Source organism: Ictidomys tridecemlineatus, chromosome X (genome assembly GCF_052094955.1).
Source record: "Ictidomys tridecemlineatus isolate mIctTri1 chromosome X, mIctTri1.hap1, whole genome shotgun sequence".
Taxonomy (NCBI): Eukaryota; Metazoa; Chordata; class Mammalia; order Rodentia; family Sciuridae; genus Ictidomys; species Ictidomys tridecemlineatus.
In genome coordinates, this window is record NC_135493.1 from 74,537,522 (window position 1) to 74,555,158 (window position 17,637).

The 17,637-nt window shown below is 37.4% G+C and overlaps 1 protein-coding gene and 1 non-coding gene across 10 annotated transcripts in view; one reads left to right on the top strand and one right to left on the bottom strand.

Annotated features, from left to right (window-relative positions):
- Positions 1-17,637, top strand: part of Taf1 (TATA-box binding protein associated factor 1) — an 82,296-nt gene that overhangs the window by 24,371 nt on the left and 40,288 nt on the right. For 8 of the 9 annotated variants that reach the window (XM_078034688.1, XM_078034690.1, XM_078034691.1 and 5 more), the window contains 12 exons: positions 675-824; positions 983-1,102; positions 1,359-1,534; positions 2,623-2,801; positions 4,092-4,305; positions 4,736-4,901; positions 7,243-7,454; positions 11,013-11,121; positions 11,351-11,449; positions 11,739-11,916; positions 15,399-15,466; positions 16,761-16,883. In XM_078034688.1, the coding sequence (XP_077890814.1) occupies positions 675-824; positions 983-1,102; positions 1,359-1,534; positions 2,623-2,801; positions 4,092-4,305; positions 4,736-4,901; positions 7,243-7,454; positions 11,013-11,121; positions 11,351-11,449; positions 11,739-11,916; positions 15,399-15,466; positions 16,761-16,883 (1,794 nt within the window). The remainder of the gene's footprint in view (positions 1-674; positions 825-982; positions 1,103-1,358; positions 1,535-2,622; positions 2,802-4,091; positions 4,306-4,735; positions 4,902-7,242; positions 7,455-11,012; positions 11,122-11,350; positions 11,450-11,738; positions 11,917-15,398; positions 15,467-16,760; positions 16,884-17,637) is intronic. The other variant, XM_078034686.1, reaches the window with a different exon arrangement.
- LOC120890959 (U6 spliceosomal RNA) lies at positions 15,198-15,301 on the bottom strand. Its single transcript, XR_005735427.1, has one exon. It is a non-coding gene; the product is annotated as a U6 spliceosomal RNA (small nuclear RNA).

Below are 17,637 nucleotides of genomic sequence, written 5' to 3' on the forward strand. Positions count from 1 at the left end.
CAAACCGGTAGCAGGGATAGAACACACTTTAGTTTAGTGATGCTATGGTTGTAGCCACTGCTTTGAAAGCCAATGTTTAACTTGTTTTTATAATATAGGTCATTCTTTTTTTTTTTTTTGGCAGTACTAGGGATTGAGGCCAGTGGTGCATTTCTGCTGACCTACATCCCTTGCCCTTTTTATTTTGAGATAGCATCTCAAAAATTGCAGAGGCTGGCCTTGAACTTGCTGTCCTCCTGCCTCAGTTGCCTGAGGAACTGTGATTATAGGCATGTACCACCATGCCCAGCATAATATAGGACATTTTTTTTCACATTTTTTATTGGTGCATTATAGTTGTACATAATAATGTTATTTATTATTACAATTTAGGACATCCTTAAAAAAGCCATTTGAGCAATTGGACAGTGAAATGTTATCACAAGGTGTGCAGTGAAGCCTGTTTCTTGTATTCTTTACCATGGTTGAGATTTTTGACCTCTATTTAATATCATGATTTAAGTACCATAAGAAAGAAGAGAGCTGAGTACTAGGCAGCGATATTTGACTGTTGATCTTCATAGACAATTTAAGAAAGCATGAAATTGCTTATTATAATTATTCTCTTTCTTGATAAGGGCTACACATACAATAAATGTTTCCCACAGCTCTGAGATTCTTTTTCTGTCCCTTAGGTTCGCACTGCTCCTTGGAATACCACAAGAGCATTCATTGCTGCCATGAAGGGCAAATGTCTCCTAGAGGTGACAGGGGTGGCTGATCCCACAGGTTGTGGTGAAGGATTCTCTTATGTGAAGATTCCAAACAAACCAACACAACAGAAGGTGAGATTGTCCGGATTTATAGAAGGAGAAAATCAGAGGAGGAAGAAATGAGGATTATGGAGTAGAGGGCTTGAAGAGTGGTTCAGTTGGCAGAATGACTTACATACCTACTATAAAGAGTTCATCTTAGGATTCTCACTTGTTTTTGTTTGAGGTAGGATGATAAGGAGCCTCAGCCAGTGAAGAAGACAGTGACAGGAACAGATGCAGACCTTCGTCGCCTTTCTCTGAAAAATGCAAAGCAACTTCTACGTAAATTTGGTGTGCCTGAAGAAGAGGTGAGTGTAGAAGAGGGAAACTTAGAGACTTTTTATATAGAGAAAGTCTAGGAGACAGATACAAAGAACTATCTGAGGAACTTTGTAGTATAGGTTATAGTAAATCTTGTATACTTTTTCAGGAGTTAGCTTTCAAAAGCTTTATGTTTAATCTGCTTTGGGATGATTTTGTTTTGGGTCTGTCTCTGTAATCATGTGCTTTGGTTTTTTCTTTTGAAATCTGTAAATTGTGTGTGTTTGTGCATTTGTCTTGTAGATTAAGAAGTTATCCCGCTGGGAAGTGATCGACGTGGTACGTACAATGTCAACAGAACAGGCCCGCTCTGGAGAGGGGCCCATGAGTAAATTTGCACGTGGATCAAGGTTTTCTGTGGCTGAGCATCAAGAACGTTACAAAGAGGAATGTCAGCGCATCTTTGACCTACAAAATAAGTATGTTTCAGTGCTGCAGAAAACTCCAGCTGGAAGGAGGGGAAGGGTTTTGTTTTGTTTTAAGGTGCGAGGGATTAAACCAAGGGCCTTTCCCATGTAGGCAAGTGTTTTACTACTGAATTATATCCCCAGGCCCCAGATATTCTTCTTTTTGAAATATTTACTTTTTAGTTATAGGTGGACACAATATCTTTATTTTTATGTGGTGCTGAGGATCGAACCCAGTGCCTCACACATGGTAGGCGAGTGCTCTACCTCTGAGCCACAACCCCAACCCCAGATGTTCTTTTATAATGAAAATTGCTCAAGTACTTGCTCTCCTCAACTTGTCAAAGGTTTTGAATGTGAGGAGGTGCTAGATTTGAGCAGCTCTGAAGGCCTACTTGGCTGTGGTAATCATATAGTGTCACAGGGTTTTCTCTGAAGGCTCAATTGTGAGAGAATTGGTAGTGTGCTATTAAAAGTGACCCAAGTACTGGGTATGGTGGAGCATATTTGTAATCCCAGCCACTTGGGAGGCTAAGACAGGAGGATGCAAGTCTGAGGCCACTCTGAGCAACTTAGTGAGACCCTATCTTAAAATTAATTTTTTTTTTTGGCAGGCAAACTACATTCCCAGCCATTTTTATTTTGAAACAGGGTCTCACTAAGTTAGCTAGGGTCTTTTCTAAGTTGCTGAGGCTGGGTTTGAACTTGTGGTACTCCTGCCTCAGCCTCCTGAGTCACTGGGATTATAGGCATGCACCACTGCACCTCCCTCTCTCAAAATTTAAAAATAAGCAGAGGTGCTAGGAACGTAGTTCAGGGATAAGAATGCTCCAGGCTTCAGTCCCCAGCATTGAAAAAATAAAATATCCAAGTCTTTCTTTATTTCTCAGCTTAGTCTTGCTTTCTTTCTCCTTGTTTTCTAAGTGTACGAAAATTGAAAAGTTGTATTAAGGGGCTCATGGTTTAGTGACTTTTGAATATGTTTTTTGACATTTGAATCCCCAATTTTCTATTCTTGCCTACAGCCCCGTCTCTTTAGGTTTTTCTGTACTTTAGTATTTCCCAGGTCTTAAATTAATATTTGTTTTTTTTCTTTTTAGAGTTTTGTCATCAACTGAAGTCTTATCAACTGACACAGACAGTAGCTCAGCTGAAGACAGTGACTTTGAAGAAATGGGAAAGAATATTGAGAACATGTTACAGAACAAGAAAACCAGCTCTCAACTGTCACGTGAGCGGGAGGAGCAGGAGCGGAAGGAACTACAGCGGATGCTACTGGGTGAGGGTAGTGGCTTCACAGACAGACAAGAAAGACAAGGATCAAAAAAGGAGTATAAATAACTGCAGACTATAACTGAGGCAAAGCTGGAGGCATAAGAAGTAGGGATGAGTGTATAAAAGGCTGTAGATGAGGTAGAAAGATTTCTTCAAACTGGTTTCTAGGTTTGTCGTTGGGGGACAAATTGAAGAGATGCGGCCAATCCACTACTGCCTCTGTCTGTATCAAGTACCTGGCTAAGCCAGGGCTATCAGTGTTGTATTTAAAGTGAGATTTCTGGGCATTTATCCTAGAAGGAAAGAGTTACTAATATAAAACCTATGGCTGGATTTGGGGGCTGTCCTTGAACCCTCTGAAATTATATGTAAAATTCTTTGCAAATGTGCATTTTCTGAGAAGCTTCATAACTTTCAGAGGATTCTCAGAGGAATCTCAGATGCTAAAAAGAGTTAAAAATAACCAACCAATTGCAGAGCGTGAGGTCAGAGAAAAAAAGCAGGCATTTTGGAAGAGAATGTGTAATGTGTGGAATTTGAGGTTCCCATGCCACTTCCGAATATAGAAATCAAGCAAGTAGTTGAAAACTTGGGTACTTGCCCAGCATACATGAAGCCTTGGGTACAATCCCCCGTACCAAAAACAAAACAAAAATTTGGATGTAGTATTTAAATGAAAAAAGCTAAAAATGAAGATTTGAATGACTATTTTCATTCACACTAGTCTTCCCTTTGTTTCCCCCACCCTGTGAAAATTTTGTATAACTTCATTGTTCTGGCTTTGTAAAGATGTGCTATAGCCCTTCCACCAATGTGGTCCTCTAAGTCTTTGCTAATGTGGTCCTGAACCACAGTATCTATATCAAATGGAAATTTGTTAGAAAGTTGGTGGAGTCTCAGGCCTTTATTAAAATTTGAGAAGTTTAATACACTAGGCCTTAAGACTCTGGGCTTATTTCTTTGGTGTCATTTTCCTCCTGAGTGCTTCCTTGGGTATTTTCATCAACTACTGCCTGCTTGGACTTTTCTATTGCCCTGCTATTCAGATGAATTAGAATGTAGTTACTTCTCCGTCTCTTTTTCAGAACCTTTTATACATGTAAAAACTGAAATTGGCAATGGTAAAATAAAGCCAGGAAAGGATAAATCAGTGCATTCTTGGGCTGGTGGTGATATCGTTGCTTTCTATAGAAGCATAGTTTTATGGCATGTTGAGGTACCATGTCTCCAGCCCCAAGAAAATGGCCATTTGGGTGGTAGGGGGAATGTTTGGAAATCTTTTTCTACCTTACAGCAGCAGGCTCAGCAGCATCAGGAAACAATCACAGAGATGATGACACTGCTTCTGTGACTAGCCTTAACTCTTCTGCCACTGGCCGCTGTCTCAAGATTTATCGTACATTTCGAGATGAAGAGGGGAAAGAGTATGTTCGCTGTGAGACAGTCCGAAAACCAGCTGTCATTGATGCCTATGTGCGCATAAGGACCACAAAAGATGAGGAATTCATGTGAGTTTGATTTTCCACTTTTGAGTGTGATAGGGAGAATAATGGTGAAGATAAGGTAGATACTTGAATTTTAGTGACAGGTTTTGGCATAGTTGTCCCTGAAAGCCAGCTGAATTGAGAACCATGTTTCCTTTAGACTTTTGAGTTTGAACAGTGCCAAATCACTGAGAAAATTCTATTTCTGCTGCAAAATAAAGGCATGTCATGTTCCACCAAGGTTCTTTGCATTTTGTTTGGTTTACAAAAATCTTAGTAAGGTGCCAATCTGCAGATGGAGGACTGGCTAGCAAGGGAAAAGGGAATGGCAAGTATCTCCTTTTATTTCAGTCCAGATGGATTATTTTTGTTCTAGGATATTAGCTATCAGGACAATGTTCTTGGTTTGGGTTTGCTTACGATTCTGTAATTTCTCCCCACCCCCATCATTTAGTCGAAAATTTGCCCTTTTTGATGAACAGCATCGAGAAGAGATGCGAAAAGAAAGACGGAGGATTCAAGAGCAATTGAGAAGGCTTAAGCGGAACCAGGAAAAGGAGAAGCTTAAGGGGCCTCCTGAGAAGAAGCCCAAAAAAATGAAGGAGCGTCCTGACCTAAAAGTAAGTATAATGTGGAATGAGCAATATTAATGAAGCAAAGGAAGAAAGCAGCATCCCTTTTTCCTTTAATTTTGTCATCCTCCCTTACTAGGAATGAGAATAATATTGTAGAAAACTAGTTTGAATTGAATGGCTCTTTGGGTATTATCAGAAAGAGTGTGACACTAGACCAAATCTGATGCCATTGCTGTATTTGGGGATCATTTGTACCCATTTGAAATATTTTTAGGAGTTGAGATAGATTTGGTGGATTTTTTACATGAACATGAATGCACACATATCTAAATGTATGTATATATGTGTGTATATATACCAAGAATGCACACATTTTTTTTTCCTTTGCACCTAGGGCCTTGTGCATGCATTCTAACACTGAGCTATATCCCTAGCCCTATTCTCTTTTAAAAATTTTGTATATTGAGCTGGGCATGGTGACATTCTCCTATAATCCCAGCAACTTGGGAGGCTGAGACAGGAGGATTACAAATTCAAGGCCAGCGTCAGCAACTTAGCAAGGCCCTCAGCAACCTAGTGAGACCCTGTCTCAAAAAAAGGGCTGGGCCTGTAGCTCAGTGGTGAAGTACCTCTGGATTAAATCTCTAGTAACACCCCCACCAAAAAAAATTGTGCATATTTTAAAAAGCAAAAAACATAAAACATTATACATGTTGTTTTGTATATCCTAGGTAGGATGCCAGGTATTATTGAGCAGTGTGACTATAATGTGCCCCATAAGATGAGGTAACTATGGTGCAGTGGGTAGAACTATATACTTGGAAACAGAAGATCTGGATTCACGTTCTGGTTCTGCTAGCTCTGTGACCTTAACCTCTCTAAACCAATTTTCTCTTTTATAAAAATGGAAACCGTCTCACAGTTTTTTTAAGTTGTAGATGAACACAATACCTTTATTTTATTTATTTATTTTTATGTGGTACTGAGGATTGAACCCAGTGCCTCACAGATGTCAGACGAGTGCACTACCACTGAGCCACAACCCTAGCTCCTCACAGTGTTGTTTTAAATGATGTAAATTATGGGATACACTTTATAAACTAAAATATTCAACAACTGTAAAGTTCTATTATTAACTACTGAAGTCATTAAATATTTAATATTCCTTTTTTACATATGATATTAGATAAGTGTGATACAGTGCTGGTCCCATTTTACAGATGAAAATGATGTCTAGGGTCCTAGAGCCACCCTCAATTGCAAAACTGAGATGGATTCTTGATACTGTTGGGACTTTTCTTGTTTTGACCTGGGCCCAGGTGTCTACCCAGCTGGTGCACTGTGCTTGAGCTTCCATAGTCTTTCCCTCACACACTGAATATTGTCACAGTTTTTTATTGGGGGAGGGTACCAGAAATTGACCCACTGGACTACGTGACCAGCCCTTTTTAATTTTTTTATTTTGAGCTAGCATCTCAGTAAGTTGCTGAAGGCCTCACTAAATTGATGAAGCTGGCTTTGAACCCGTGCTGCTTCTGTTGCAGCCTCCCAACAACACTGGGATTATAGTGTTGTGTCATAGCACCTGGCTCCTGCCTTGATTTATTTTTTTACATTTTTATTATTTGTTCTTTTTAGTAGATATACATGACAGTGGAGTATATTTTGACATATTATACATATATAATGTATAACTTATTCTAATTAGGAACCCAATCTTGCAGTTGTACATGATATGGATTTTCACTGATGGTGTATTCATATATGAACAAAGGAAAATTATGTCCAATTAATTATGTTCTTTCCTGTTCCCTTCCCCCTCCCTTCATTCCCTTTTGTCTAATCCAGTGAACTTCTTCCCTCCTCCCTTTATTGTGTATTAGCATCTGCATATCAGAGAGAATATGTGGCATTTGATTTTTTTTTCTTTTTTTTTTTTTTTAGGATTGGCTTATTTCACTTAGCATGATAGTCTCTAGATCCATTCATGTACCGGCAAAAGTCAAAAAGTCATTCTATTTTATGGCTGAGTAATATTCCATCATGTATATAGACCATATTTTCTTTATTTATTCCTCATTTATCTGTGGAAGAGCACCTAGGTAGTTTCCATAGCTTAGATTTCATGAATTGAGCTGCTATAAACATTGACATCTGCCCTGATTTTTTTTGTTTTTAAAGAAACGTTTGGCTTCTGGATTTCATTTTATCTTTCATGTGTCATGTACTTTTGTCCAGTGGCTTCTATTGATAGGTGCATAACAGTTCTATTCAAGCAAAAGTTCTCAAGCTGTTTTTGTTGCTTCCCTGCATTATTATGTTTCTTACCTGCTTGCTTCTGATGTACTGTACTTATCTCTAACATGTTGACATATTTTTTTTGCAGCTGAAATGTGGAGCATGTGGTGCCATTGGGCACATGAGGACAAATAAATTCTGTCCCCTTTATTATCAAACAAATGCTCCACCTTCTAATCCTGTTGCCATGACTGAGGAACAGGAAGAGGAGTTGGAAAAGACAGTCATTCATAATGATAATGAGGAACTTATCAAGGTGGAAGGGACCAAGATTGTCTTGGGGAAACAATTAATTGAAAGGTAAGTGATACCTAGCAGGGAGTGCTACAGGAAAGATCTGAAAATTGGTGGTGGGGGTGGATGCATTGGTGTTCTCTAAAGTGGTATTAAGGGTATAGGAACTTTGATGGATTTTTCTCAGAAATTATTGCCAGTAGTGAAAATTATTGCATTATATTATGCTTCACTTCTTGCCCTTGTGCATTCTTTTTCTTTCTTCCTTTTTTCTTTGGTACTGGTGATTGAACCCAGGAGTGTTTTTTTTTTTTTTTTTTTTTGAGATAGTATTTCACAAAGTTGCTGAGGGTCTCCCTGAGTTGCTGAAGCTGGCCTCAAACTTGCTATCCACCTGTTACAGCCCCCCTAGTTGATAGGTTCACAAGCATGTATCACTGCATGCTCAACTACTTCCTAACTTTTCTGAATCTTAGATTCATTTTGCAAAATAAAATCACCCTTACTGGGGTAGTTAAGAAGATGAGCCAGGCATGGTGGTGCCAGCCTATAATCCCAGCAACTTTGGGAGGCTAAGACAACTTAATGAGACCCTGCCTAATAATTTAAAAAAAATATTTGAAAGCGCTGGGGATACATAGCTCAGTGAAAGAGCCTCTGTGGGTTCAATCCCTAGAACCAGGAAAATAAAAATAAAAATGAGAGTGACTATAAAGCATATAGTATGGTGCCTGGAGCATTGTAATAGATGCAAGAGAACCCTGTTATATTTTCAGGGACTCATTACGTTTGCAAGATCCCTAATCTGAATGGTATTTTGATAATACATGATCTAAAAAGGTTGGGAAGACATATAAACTATGCTAATGTTTGTCTTTGGCCCTCAGAGAGTCTAATAAATAATAAAATGTCGTTCTGAAATTGTCTTCTCCAACTTTTTAGTTTGAAACTTCAAAACATATAGAAAAGTTCAAAGATTTAGCTGTATGTAGCACATGCTTATAATTCCATCTTACTTAGAAGACTGAAACAGGAGGATGGCAAGTTCAAGGCCTGCCTTAGCAAATTAGTGAGATCTGTCTAAAAAGTAAAAAGGGCTAGGGGATATGGCTTAGTGGTAAAGTAACCATGGGTTCAGTCTCAAGTTATAAAAAAAAAACAAGTTGAAAAAATTTAATATTACTATTCATCATAACTCACCAGTTGTTCACATTTTGCTTCATTTGTTTTATTCTTGTATACCTAAAATGTTTTTTTCTGAACCTTTTGGTAGTAAGTCACAGGAATCATGACTTTTATTCCTAAATTCTTCCACACACATCTAAGAATACGGATATAATGACATGGTAATATTCTCATACCTCATGAAGTTAATATTAATTCAGTAATATGTACTATTTGGATCATATTCAAATTTTCCTAGTTGTCTCAATGTTCTCTATTGACCTCCCCTCATTCTGGATCCAATTCCACTTCAAACATTGGATAAATTTTGGGTCTCTTTTTAATCTACAACTGTGTTTCCTACCTTTTATGTTTTTTTTTTTGTGTGTGTGTGTGTGTGTGATATTGAAGTTTTAGAAGAGTCTAGAACAATTATCCTATAAAATATTTCATTTCTGGTTTTTTGTGATTGTTCTCTCATTGGTTAGATTCAGATTAAATATTTTTTGGCCTGCCATTTAATTCATACATAAGTGATACTATATACTTCACTGTATCAGAAAACATGTAATGTTAGATTTTTCCCACTAGTTTCGTCATCTTGTTAACGTAGTGATTCCCAGATATAGTAACAAAGGTAAATAAATTTTTCCCTTTGGAATTAACATGTGGAATCTGTTCTCGAATCTTACTGGTTTTAGCACCCATTGATTATCACAGCCTGGCTCAGTTATTTCATTGGAGGTTGCAAATGGGTGATTTTTCTAATTTTGACATCCCTCTATATAAATGGAATTTTTCTATAGTTCTTTCTTGCTGGGTGCAGTGGAGCATGCCTGTCATCCCAGTGGCTTGGGAGGCTGAAGCTGGATGATGGCAAGTTCAGAGTCAGCCTCATCAATTTAGTGAGACCCTGTCTCAAAATAAAAAATAAAAAAACTAGGTGGTAACATGCCACAGTGGTTAAGCGCCCATGGGTTCAATCCCTGGTACTTAAAAAAAAAAAAAAAAAATGTTTAGCTGAGTATGGTGGTGCACTCCAGTAATTCCAGCAGCTCTAGAGGCTGAGGCAGGAGGATCACTAGTTCAAAGCCAGCCTCAGCAATGGCAAGGTGCTAAGTAACTCAGTGAGACCTTGTTTCTAATCACAGAATAAGGCTGGGAATGTGGCTCAGTAGTTGAGGGCCCTAGCCCCCGATTTCAATCCCTGGTACTAAAAAAGAAAAAGTTTTCTCCTCTCCTTTTAAAATTATTACTATGGATTCTGAATTTCTTAATTTGTAAATTCAGTGTATTTTAATCAACATCATTAATTTCAATGCTTAGATAATAGCCTAACTTTCACTCCTTTAAGCCAGATACTGTCATCTCTTTGAAATGACTCTGTAATTTTTTTTGAGAACTTCTTTTGCTTTTTGGCATAAGGTGTATTACAGGCTCTCCTTGAATTTTCCTTATCCCACACCTAGAAATGACCATTACTCCAAGGAGCACAGGTTCTGTTATTGGGAAATGGCATTTAGAAAACAAGATCTGGATGTTAGATGTGCTTATTATCTCTGAGAATGCTTCTAGGCATTTTTAGTGAACAGAACTGGGAAATGTACATGTATTTTAAATCACAACTTATGATACTTTCAATTCAAATTGTACCTATAGATTGAGTCTTCCTCATCCTTTTCTGTTTTTGTAATCACATTTTTTTAGTCTTAAAATGACACAATATCATTTATTTTATGTGGTGTTGAGGATTGAACCCAGTACCTCACTCATGATAGCAAGCACTCTACCACTGATCTACAGCTCCAATCCCCTCCTCTGTTTCTTATTTGTATCTTTTTTCTGATAACCAGTATTAATATATTTTAATTTATTTTTGTGTATAAATTTTAAAATCAGTTTGCTATATTTATCTGTATTCAGTTTTAGGTTTTTTTTCTTCCATCTTTAATTATTTGTCAGTATCTATAGTAGGTCATTATGTTTTAAAACACATTAGGAAAGGAAAATGTGGTATCTCGATCCCTTACAATAAAAGGGAAGAAGGTGGATGGATTTTAATGATTGAGGGAAACCCAAACTAGTTTTTTCTTAATTTTTAAGTTCTTTTTAAAATTTCTTTGTCTTTTCTGTTCTGAATGAGTCAACTTTTCTAGCCCTTAATTCTAGAACAGAACATTAGAATTAGAGGATTCTTAAAATTCCCTTAGCCTAGTTCCCGCATCTTCCAAATAGGAAGCTGGGGTAAGGTTGTGACTTGTTTACTTCTTTACTAATTTGGAGATACTGTGAGGCCTTGCTTTGATCTGAGCCTTAGAAGGTGGATGTCCGGCCTTTAGTTTGGCTTTTTCCTTCCCAAGCTCATGCTCAGGTACTTTGGACTTTTTTGTTGTAGTTGCTTTTTTTTTCCTGGGAACTAGAAATAGGGTCTGCATGCTATAAAAGTTTTATTGATTGCAGTGCAGATGAGGTTCGCAGAAAATCTCTGGTTCTCAAGTTCCCTAAACAGCAACTTCCTCCCAAGAAGAAACGACGTGTTGGAACCACTGTTCACTGTGACTATTTGAATGTGAGTATCTGCATTGCCTGCTTTTATCAGATGGGTTCTCATTGATTTCCTAGTCTGTGACCTGTCTTTGACAGCTTTAGATTTAGGTTCTCCCTCTGGTCTTTCCCTGAGGATTTTTCATGCTGTTCATTACAAGATTTCTAAACTATATCTACTGAGGAAATGTGGTTTTGTATTTTTTTGTTTGTTTGTTTTTGATAAAGCATTCTGACTTATTGTTTCTCCTTAGAGACCTCATAAATCCATCCACAGGCGCCGGACAGACCCTATGGTGACACTGTCATCCATCTTGGAGTCTATCATCAATGACATGAGAGATCTTCCAAATGTGAGTTCATTACATTGGACATTTAAAGTAGGAATGACAAGGCCCTTTGTTTTATCTCTGATTTCAGATAGAGGGCAGTAGCATATAGACTTAGGTTCCTGGAACTCCTAATTTTTTATGGTGTTGTTTTTATATATTTTTTAATAGTACATTAAATAGACCTACTTTATTTAGAAAGAGTCCTTTAAGAATTGATGGCCAGGAAGATAGATAAGATGTGAGAGTCTTCAGGTATTGGTTCTGGCAAGTGTTTTTTGCTCAAGAATGATGTTGGCTGTTGTTTTCACAGACATACCCTTTCCACACACCAGTTAATGCAAAGGTTGTAAAGGACTACTACAAAATCATCACTCGACCAATGGACCTACAAACACTCCGTGAAAATGTGCGCAAACGCCTCTATCCATCTCGGGAAGAGTTTAGAGAACATTTGGAGCTAATTGTAAAAAATAGTGCAACCTACAATGGTAAGAATCACATGTTTCTTGACTGCCAAGGTCACCATTAAGATCATTGTTATCCCTTATTGGCCCTAAATTCAGACTTGACTGGAACAATTGAAAGAACTACAATGATTAGTGCATTTGTGGGTATGAAAATCAGGCAATGCATAGTTTCTGTCACTTAATAAAAAAATATCACTTTTTATTTCCACTGTTTAATATTTTTATTGTCCATTTTTAAATTCTTTTTAGATATACATAACAGTAGAGTGTATTTTGACACATTATACATAAATGAAGTATAATTTATTCTAATTAGGATCCCATTCTTGTGGTTGTACACAACGTAGATTTTCCCTGATGTTGTATTCACATGAACAGGAATGTTATGTCAAATTTATTTTACTGTCTTTCCTATTCCTATCCCCCCTCTCTTCCCTTTCCCATTATTTAATCTTAATATATTCTCTTGAGAATTTGGAGTCTATGTTGAAATGAAACAGTTGTATGGGGAGTGGTGGGAAGATGAAATAGTCCTAGGTAAATAGTAGAGTGCAGCATTTAGTGGGGATGGAATTTGTGTGAAGTATACATTTGTGACCATATTTGCTGTGTGTGAATCTTTGCCTTGGCCTACAGATATGTTATAGGGACTATTATGTGTCCACTTTACGAAGAAGTTGAAAAGGCAAGGAAGAAGAAATTTGTTTCAAAGACTCAAAAGACATGAACGATACAGCTTCTGCATATAAAGGATTAATATTTTCTGGTTTTCAGTTGACTCCTTGAGTACTGATGTGTAGGGTAGAGATTCAGAGTATAGATAGAATATAAATAATGACCCTGCTGCTTACTAATTGGATTACTGTAGATGTTATTTAACCTCTCATAGCCTTTCTCATCTATATGCATGGAACAATAGTAGAATCTAGATTTTAAAACCTTTTACAAGCCAGCCCAACCTATTTATCTACTCTCATGGCTAATGATCAGCTTCTATATTTACTATGTAGACTCCTATAACACTTAACATTATATTTCATTAAAAATTCCTTGGGCTGGGGTTGTGGCTCAGGGCAGAATGCTTGCCTCACACATGTGAGGCACTGGGTTCGATCCTCAGCACCACATAAAACTAAACAAATAAAGATATTGTGTCCATGTATAATTAAAAAAAAATACTTTAAAAAAAATTCCATGCTGTTTCTTCATACCTTTATGGACTTCTCTTTGACGTGCCTTTTCTTCCCTTGAGTGGTGAATTTCCATTTATATTTAAAATAACTTACCAGATTACTTTAAAGACTAATTTTTCTGTTTTCTGTGCCCCAGCACAATTAAATCAACTTTCCTAGCCTTAGTATATCATAATTATCTATATATATCAGCACTTTGTGACTTCCTGCAGAAAGTATGTTTCTTATTTATATTCTCAGGGCCATGCAGGCATATACAAGGGAAGAATAAATTTGTTAGGTCCAATTGTCATTCAGATTGCAAGGATAATTACTTAAAAGAAAAATCTTTTTTTTTTTTTTTAGTTGTAGTTGGACACAATACCTTTATTTTTATCTATGTATTTTTATGTGGTGTTAAGGACCGAACCCAGAGTCTTGCACATCCTAGGTGAGTGCTCTGCCACTGAGCCACAACCCCAGCCCCACAAAATCAGTTTTTAAGAGGAATGGAAAGGTAAAAGTTGACTGAGGATACAGAACTTGAGGTGCCTACGGGTCACTGAAGTGAAGATGTTTGTTTAAAAAAATTGATAATTTCTTGGGCTAGGGATATAGCTCAGTTGGTAGAGTGCTTGCCTCTCATGCACAAGACCCCAGCACCACAAGAAAAAAAATTGGTAATTTCTCAGCTGGCTGCAGTAATGTATGCTTCTAATTCCAGCAATTGGGGAGGTTGATGCAGGATCACAAGTTTGGGGTTGGCCTCAGCAAATTAGTGAAATCCTGTCTCCAAATAAAAAATTTAAAGGGCTTTAGGATGTAGCTCAGTAGTAGAACATTCCTGGATTCAGTCCCTGATACTGTGTGCACACACAAAAAATCTCCCAGCCTTATATCCCCCTCTAGTTCACTCTATTTTCTTCCTCATACTGAATGCTGATAATAGTAGATATACCACCAAGTGCTTTACTTGAATTTTTTCTTTACTTTGTTGTAAGGAAACTTTGAAATGGGTTCTGTTTTACTATTTATTTTTCAGATAAACGTACAGGCCAGTACCATTTAAATGACTTGACCAAGGTGATCATGCAGCTACAATGTGGCAAAGTACAGATATTTTATTTTCAGTGTAGCAGTGTTAACCTAGGTATATCTAATTCCACAGCCTGTACTCTTTTTTTTTTTTTTTTTTTTTTAAGAGAGAGAGAATTTTTTAATATTTATTTTTTAGTTTTCGGCGAACACAACATCTTTCTTTGTATGTGGTGCTGAGGATGGAACCCGGGCCGCACACATGCCAGGCGAGCGCGCTACCGCTTGAGCCACATCCCCAGCCCCTGTACTCTTAATTACCATGATTCATATACTCTTCTCTGCCTTTGTGTGTGTGTGTGGGGGGATTACTGGGGATTGAGCCCAGGAATACTTTACCACTGATCTACATCTATAGCTCATTATTTTCCCAATTGTCTTGTTTTCTTTTCTTTTTTTTCAGTGCTGGGAATTGAACTCCGGGCCTTGTACATGGTAGGCAAGTGCTCTACCATTGAGCCATACCCTCAGCCCTTTTTAACTAATTAATTTATTGTTTTGGAACTGAGGTTTGAGCTTGGATACTTTACCACTGAGCTACATCTCTAGTCTTTTCTATTTTGCAATGGGGTCTCACTAAGTTGCTGAGACTGGCCTTGAACCTAAGATCTACCTGCCTTGGGCTTAGTGGTAAAGCACTTGCGTAGCATTTGTGGGGCACTTAGTTGGATCCTCGGCACCACATAAAAGTAAACAAAATAAAGGTATTATGTTCATCTGCAACTAAAAAATCAAAATCTTAAGGAAAAAATAAAAAAGATCCACCTGCCTCAATCACCTGACTCACTAGAATATTATTTTTAATTATTTTTATTTATTTATGTAATGGTACCAGGGATTGAATCCAGGGCCACTCAATCACGGAGCCACATCCCCAACCCTTTTTGTATTTTATTTAGAGACAGGGTCTCAGTTGCTGAAGGTCTCACTGATTTGCTGAGAGTGAATTTGAACTTGCGACTCTTCTGCCTCAGCTTCAGCCTCATGAGCCACTAGGATTATAGGCAAGCACCACTGCACCCAGTCATTATTGTCTTTAATATGAAATGCTTCATGGATTTATGTGTCATCTTTGCACAGGGACCATGCTAAGCATCTCTGCATTGTTTGAATTTTTAGTATATGTGCTGCTGAAGCAAGCCCTAGGGTATTAGGTTCTTAACTAAATATGTTAAAAGGCATAGGAAACTCTTGCCTCTGGCATTTAATGATTATCTCTTACTATTCTCTCTGTAGGTCCAAAGCACTCATTGACCCAGATTTCTCAATCCATGCTGGATCTCTGTGATGAAAAACTCAAAGAGGTAAAACAGGCAATGGGACATAAAGGTGGGGAGTTATGGAATTTAGGAAGTAGGGGATTTGTCAGGAGAAAGGTATACAAATTTAATAGGAGAAAGAGTGGCAGAGGCTTAGTACATGGGAGCCTTAGAAATTTTATAGGCCAGTCCTTTTTGTAGATGGGAAAGCTCAATCCATACGGAAAAAAATGACTTGTTTTGGGCATCATGACTATTAAATAGTAAAGTTAAGATTAAGATCTAGAACATTATTTAACTCCTTAGAAAGAGGGAAGGAAATTGACTTCCCTGGGAGTTCCCTGTCACTAAGAGACTGATTAATGTTTTGGCAGGGAAGAATTTTAATTTTTCAAATATAATTTATCTATATACCGTCTTACCAAATAAAATTGTGGCACTTTACAAGCTCACAGAAGCACAAGTGTGATGTTCATGTTACTATTGAAATAAACAGTTCACCAAAGTATGGATAATTAAATGGTCAATAAACATGAGAAAATTTTTAACTTGATTGATCATTGGGGAGATGTATATTTAAGCCACAAGTTAAGTACTACTAGTACCCATTAGAAAGGCTAAAATTAAAAAATCAAAACTATGTTGAGGTGGATGTGGAACAGTGGGAACACAGAGTTTTTTAATATACAGAGTCTGAAATGAATTTATTGGGTTAAGTTCTCTTTTATAAAATTATTAATCAATAGTGACTAATCAATGTTCAGTATGTTTGGTAATATATTGTTCTACATTAAAAAAAAAAAAACCAGTATGATGAATAAAGCCTTACTTACTAAAGGTGTTTTTGTTGTGGGAGCCAAGCTGTTGATGTGCAAGGATGTATACTTTTAGTGTTCTAGAATGTAGAATATCTAAGGAAGTTGTTGAAACATCCTTTTTGACCCTTGTTTTCTGGAGTATCTCTCTATACTTTTCACCTAGAACCAAATGATAGTTCAGAGTTCAACTTGTTTGGGGCAAAGGTCATAAAAAAGCTTGCTGAACCTTAAGTTATCCTTAATTTTTTTTGAAACAAAGAGAGAGAGAGAGAATTTTATTATTTATTTTTTGGTTTTAAGTGGACACAACATCTTTATTTGTATGTGGTGCCGAGGATCGAACCCAGGCCGCACACATGCCAAGCGAGCACGCTACCGCTTGAGCCACATCCCCAGCCCAATCCTTAATTTTTATATGGGGATTGCACCACAGGGAAACATCTGGGAAACTTTTAAAAAGATACTCCTCATCTTTATATTTATATCTGGGAAACTTTTATCTTGGTTTTGTTTTATTTCAGAAAGAAGATAAATTGGCTCGTTTAGAGAAAGCTATCAATCCCTTGCTTGATGATGATGATCAAGTGGCATTTTCCTTCATTCTAGACAACATTGTCACCCAAAAAATGATGGCAGTTCCAGACGTAAGTGGTTTCTGCTAAATATTGTGAGGGGAAAGGAAAGAAAGTATAGCATATGTATGTGTATATTATATTCTTAACAATTGTGTATGTCAGGTTATAGAAACTCGTACATAATTTTAAATGTCGATATTTTTACTGTGTGAGTACTCCATCATTAAAATCAAAGATGCCAAAGCCAGGAGCAGTGCATATACCTATAATCCCAGCAATTTGGGAGGCTGAGGCAGGAAGATCAAAAGTTTGAGGCCAGCCTCAGCAACTTAGTAAGGGCCTAAACAACTAAGCAAGACCCTGTCTCAAAATAAAAACTAAAAAGGGCTGTAGGTATGACTCGGTTGTTTAGTGCCCCTGAATTCAAGCCCTATTTACCCCCCCCACCAAAACAAAAAGAGATCCTCTTGTTTTATATTCAGTATTTGTGTGCTCCTGAATAGTGCTATAGAGAAAGGATGCCAGCTAATAGATGGCTGTTGATTTAGAGGTGATTTTATATGAACACTGTGATAATAACCATGTTTGTTGTCTTTTGGGTGTGGGAGGTGGGGTCTGCCATTTTCAGCTTTTTGGCAGGGCTATCATCAAATCTATTTTATTGATTCTATGAACCACTTTGTTGTAATGAGCCTTCCCAGAAATTCTGAACCGAGTTTTCTTATGCATTGTAGGCATATGTTCTAAGTGTGTAGTGCTATAAAATTTCTGGATGAGACTTAGAAAATTATTGTTTCATGTGTGTAGTACTAGGAATTGAACC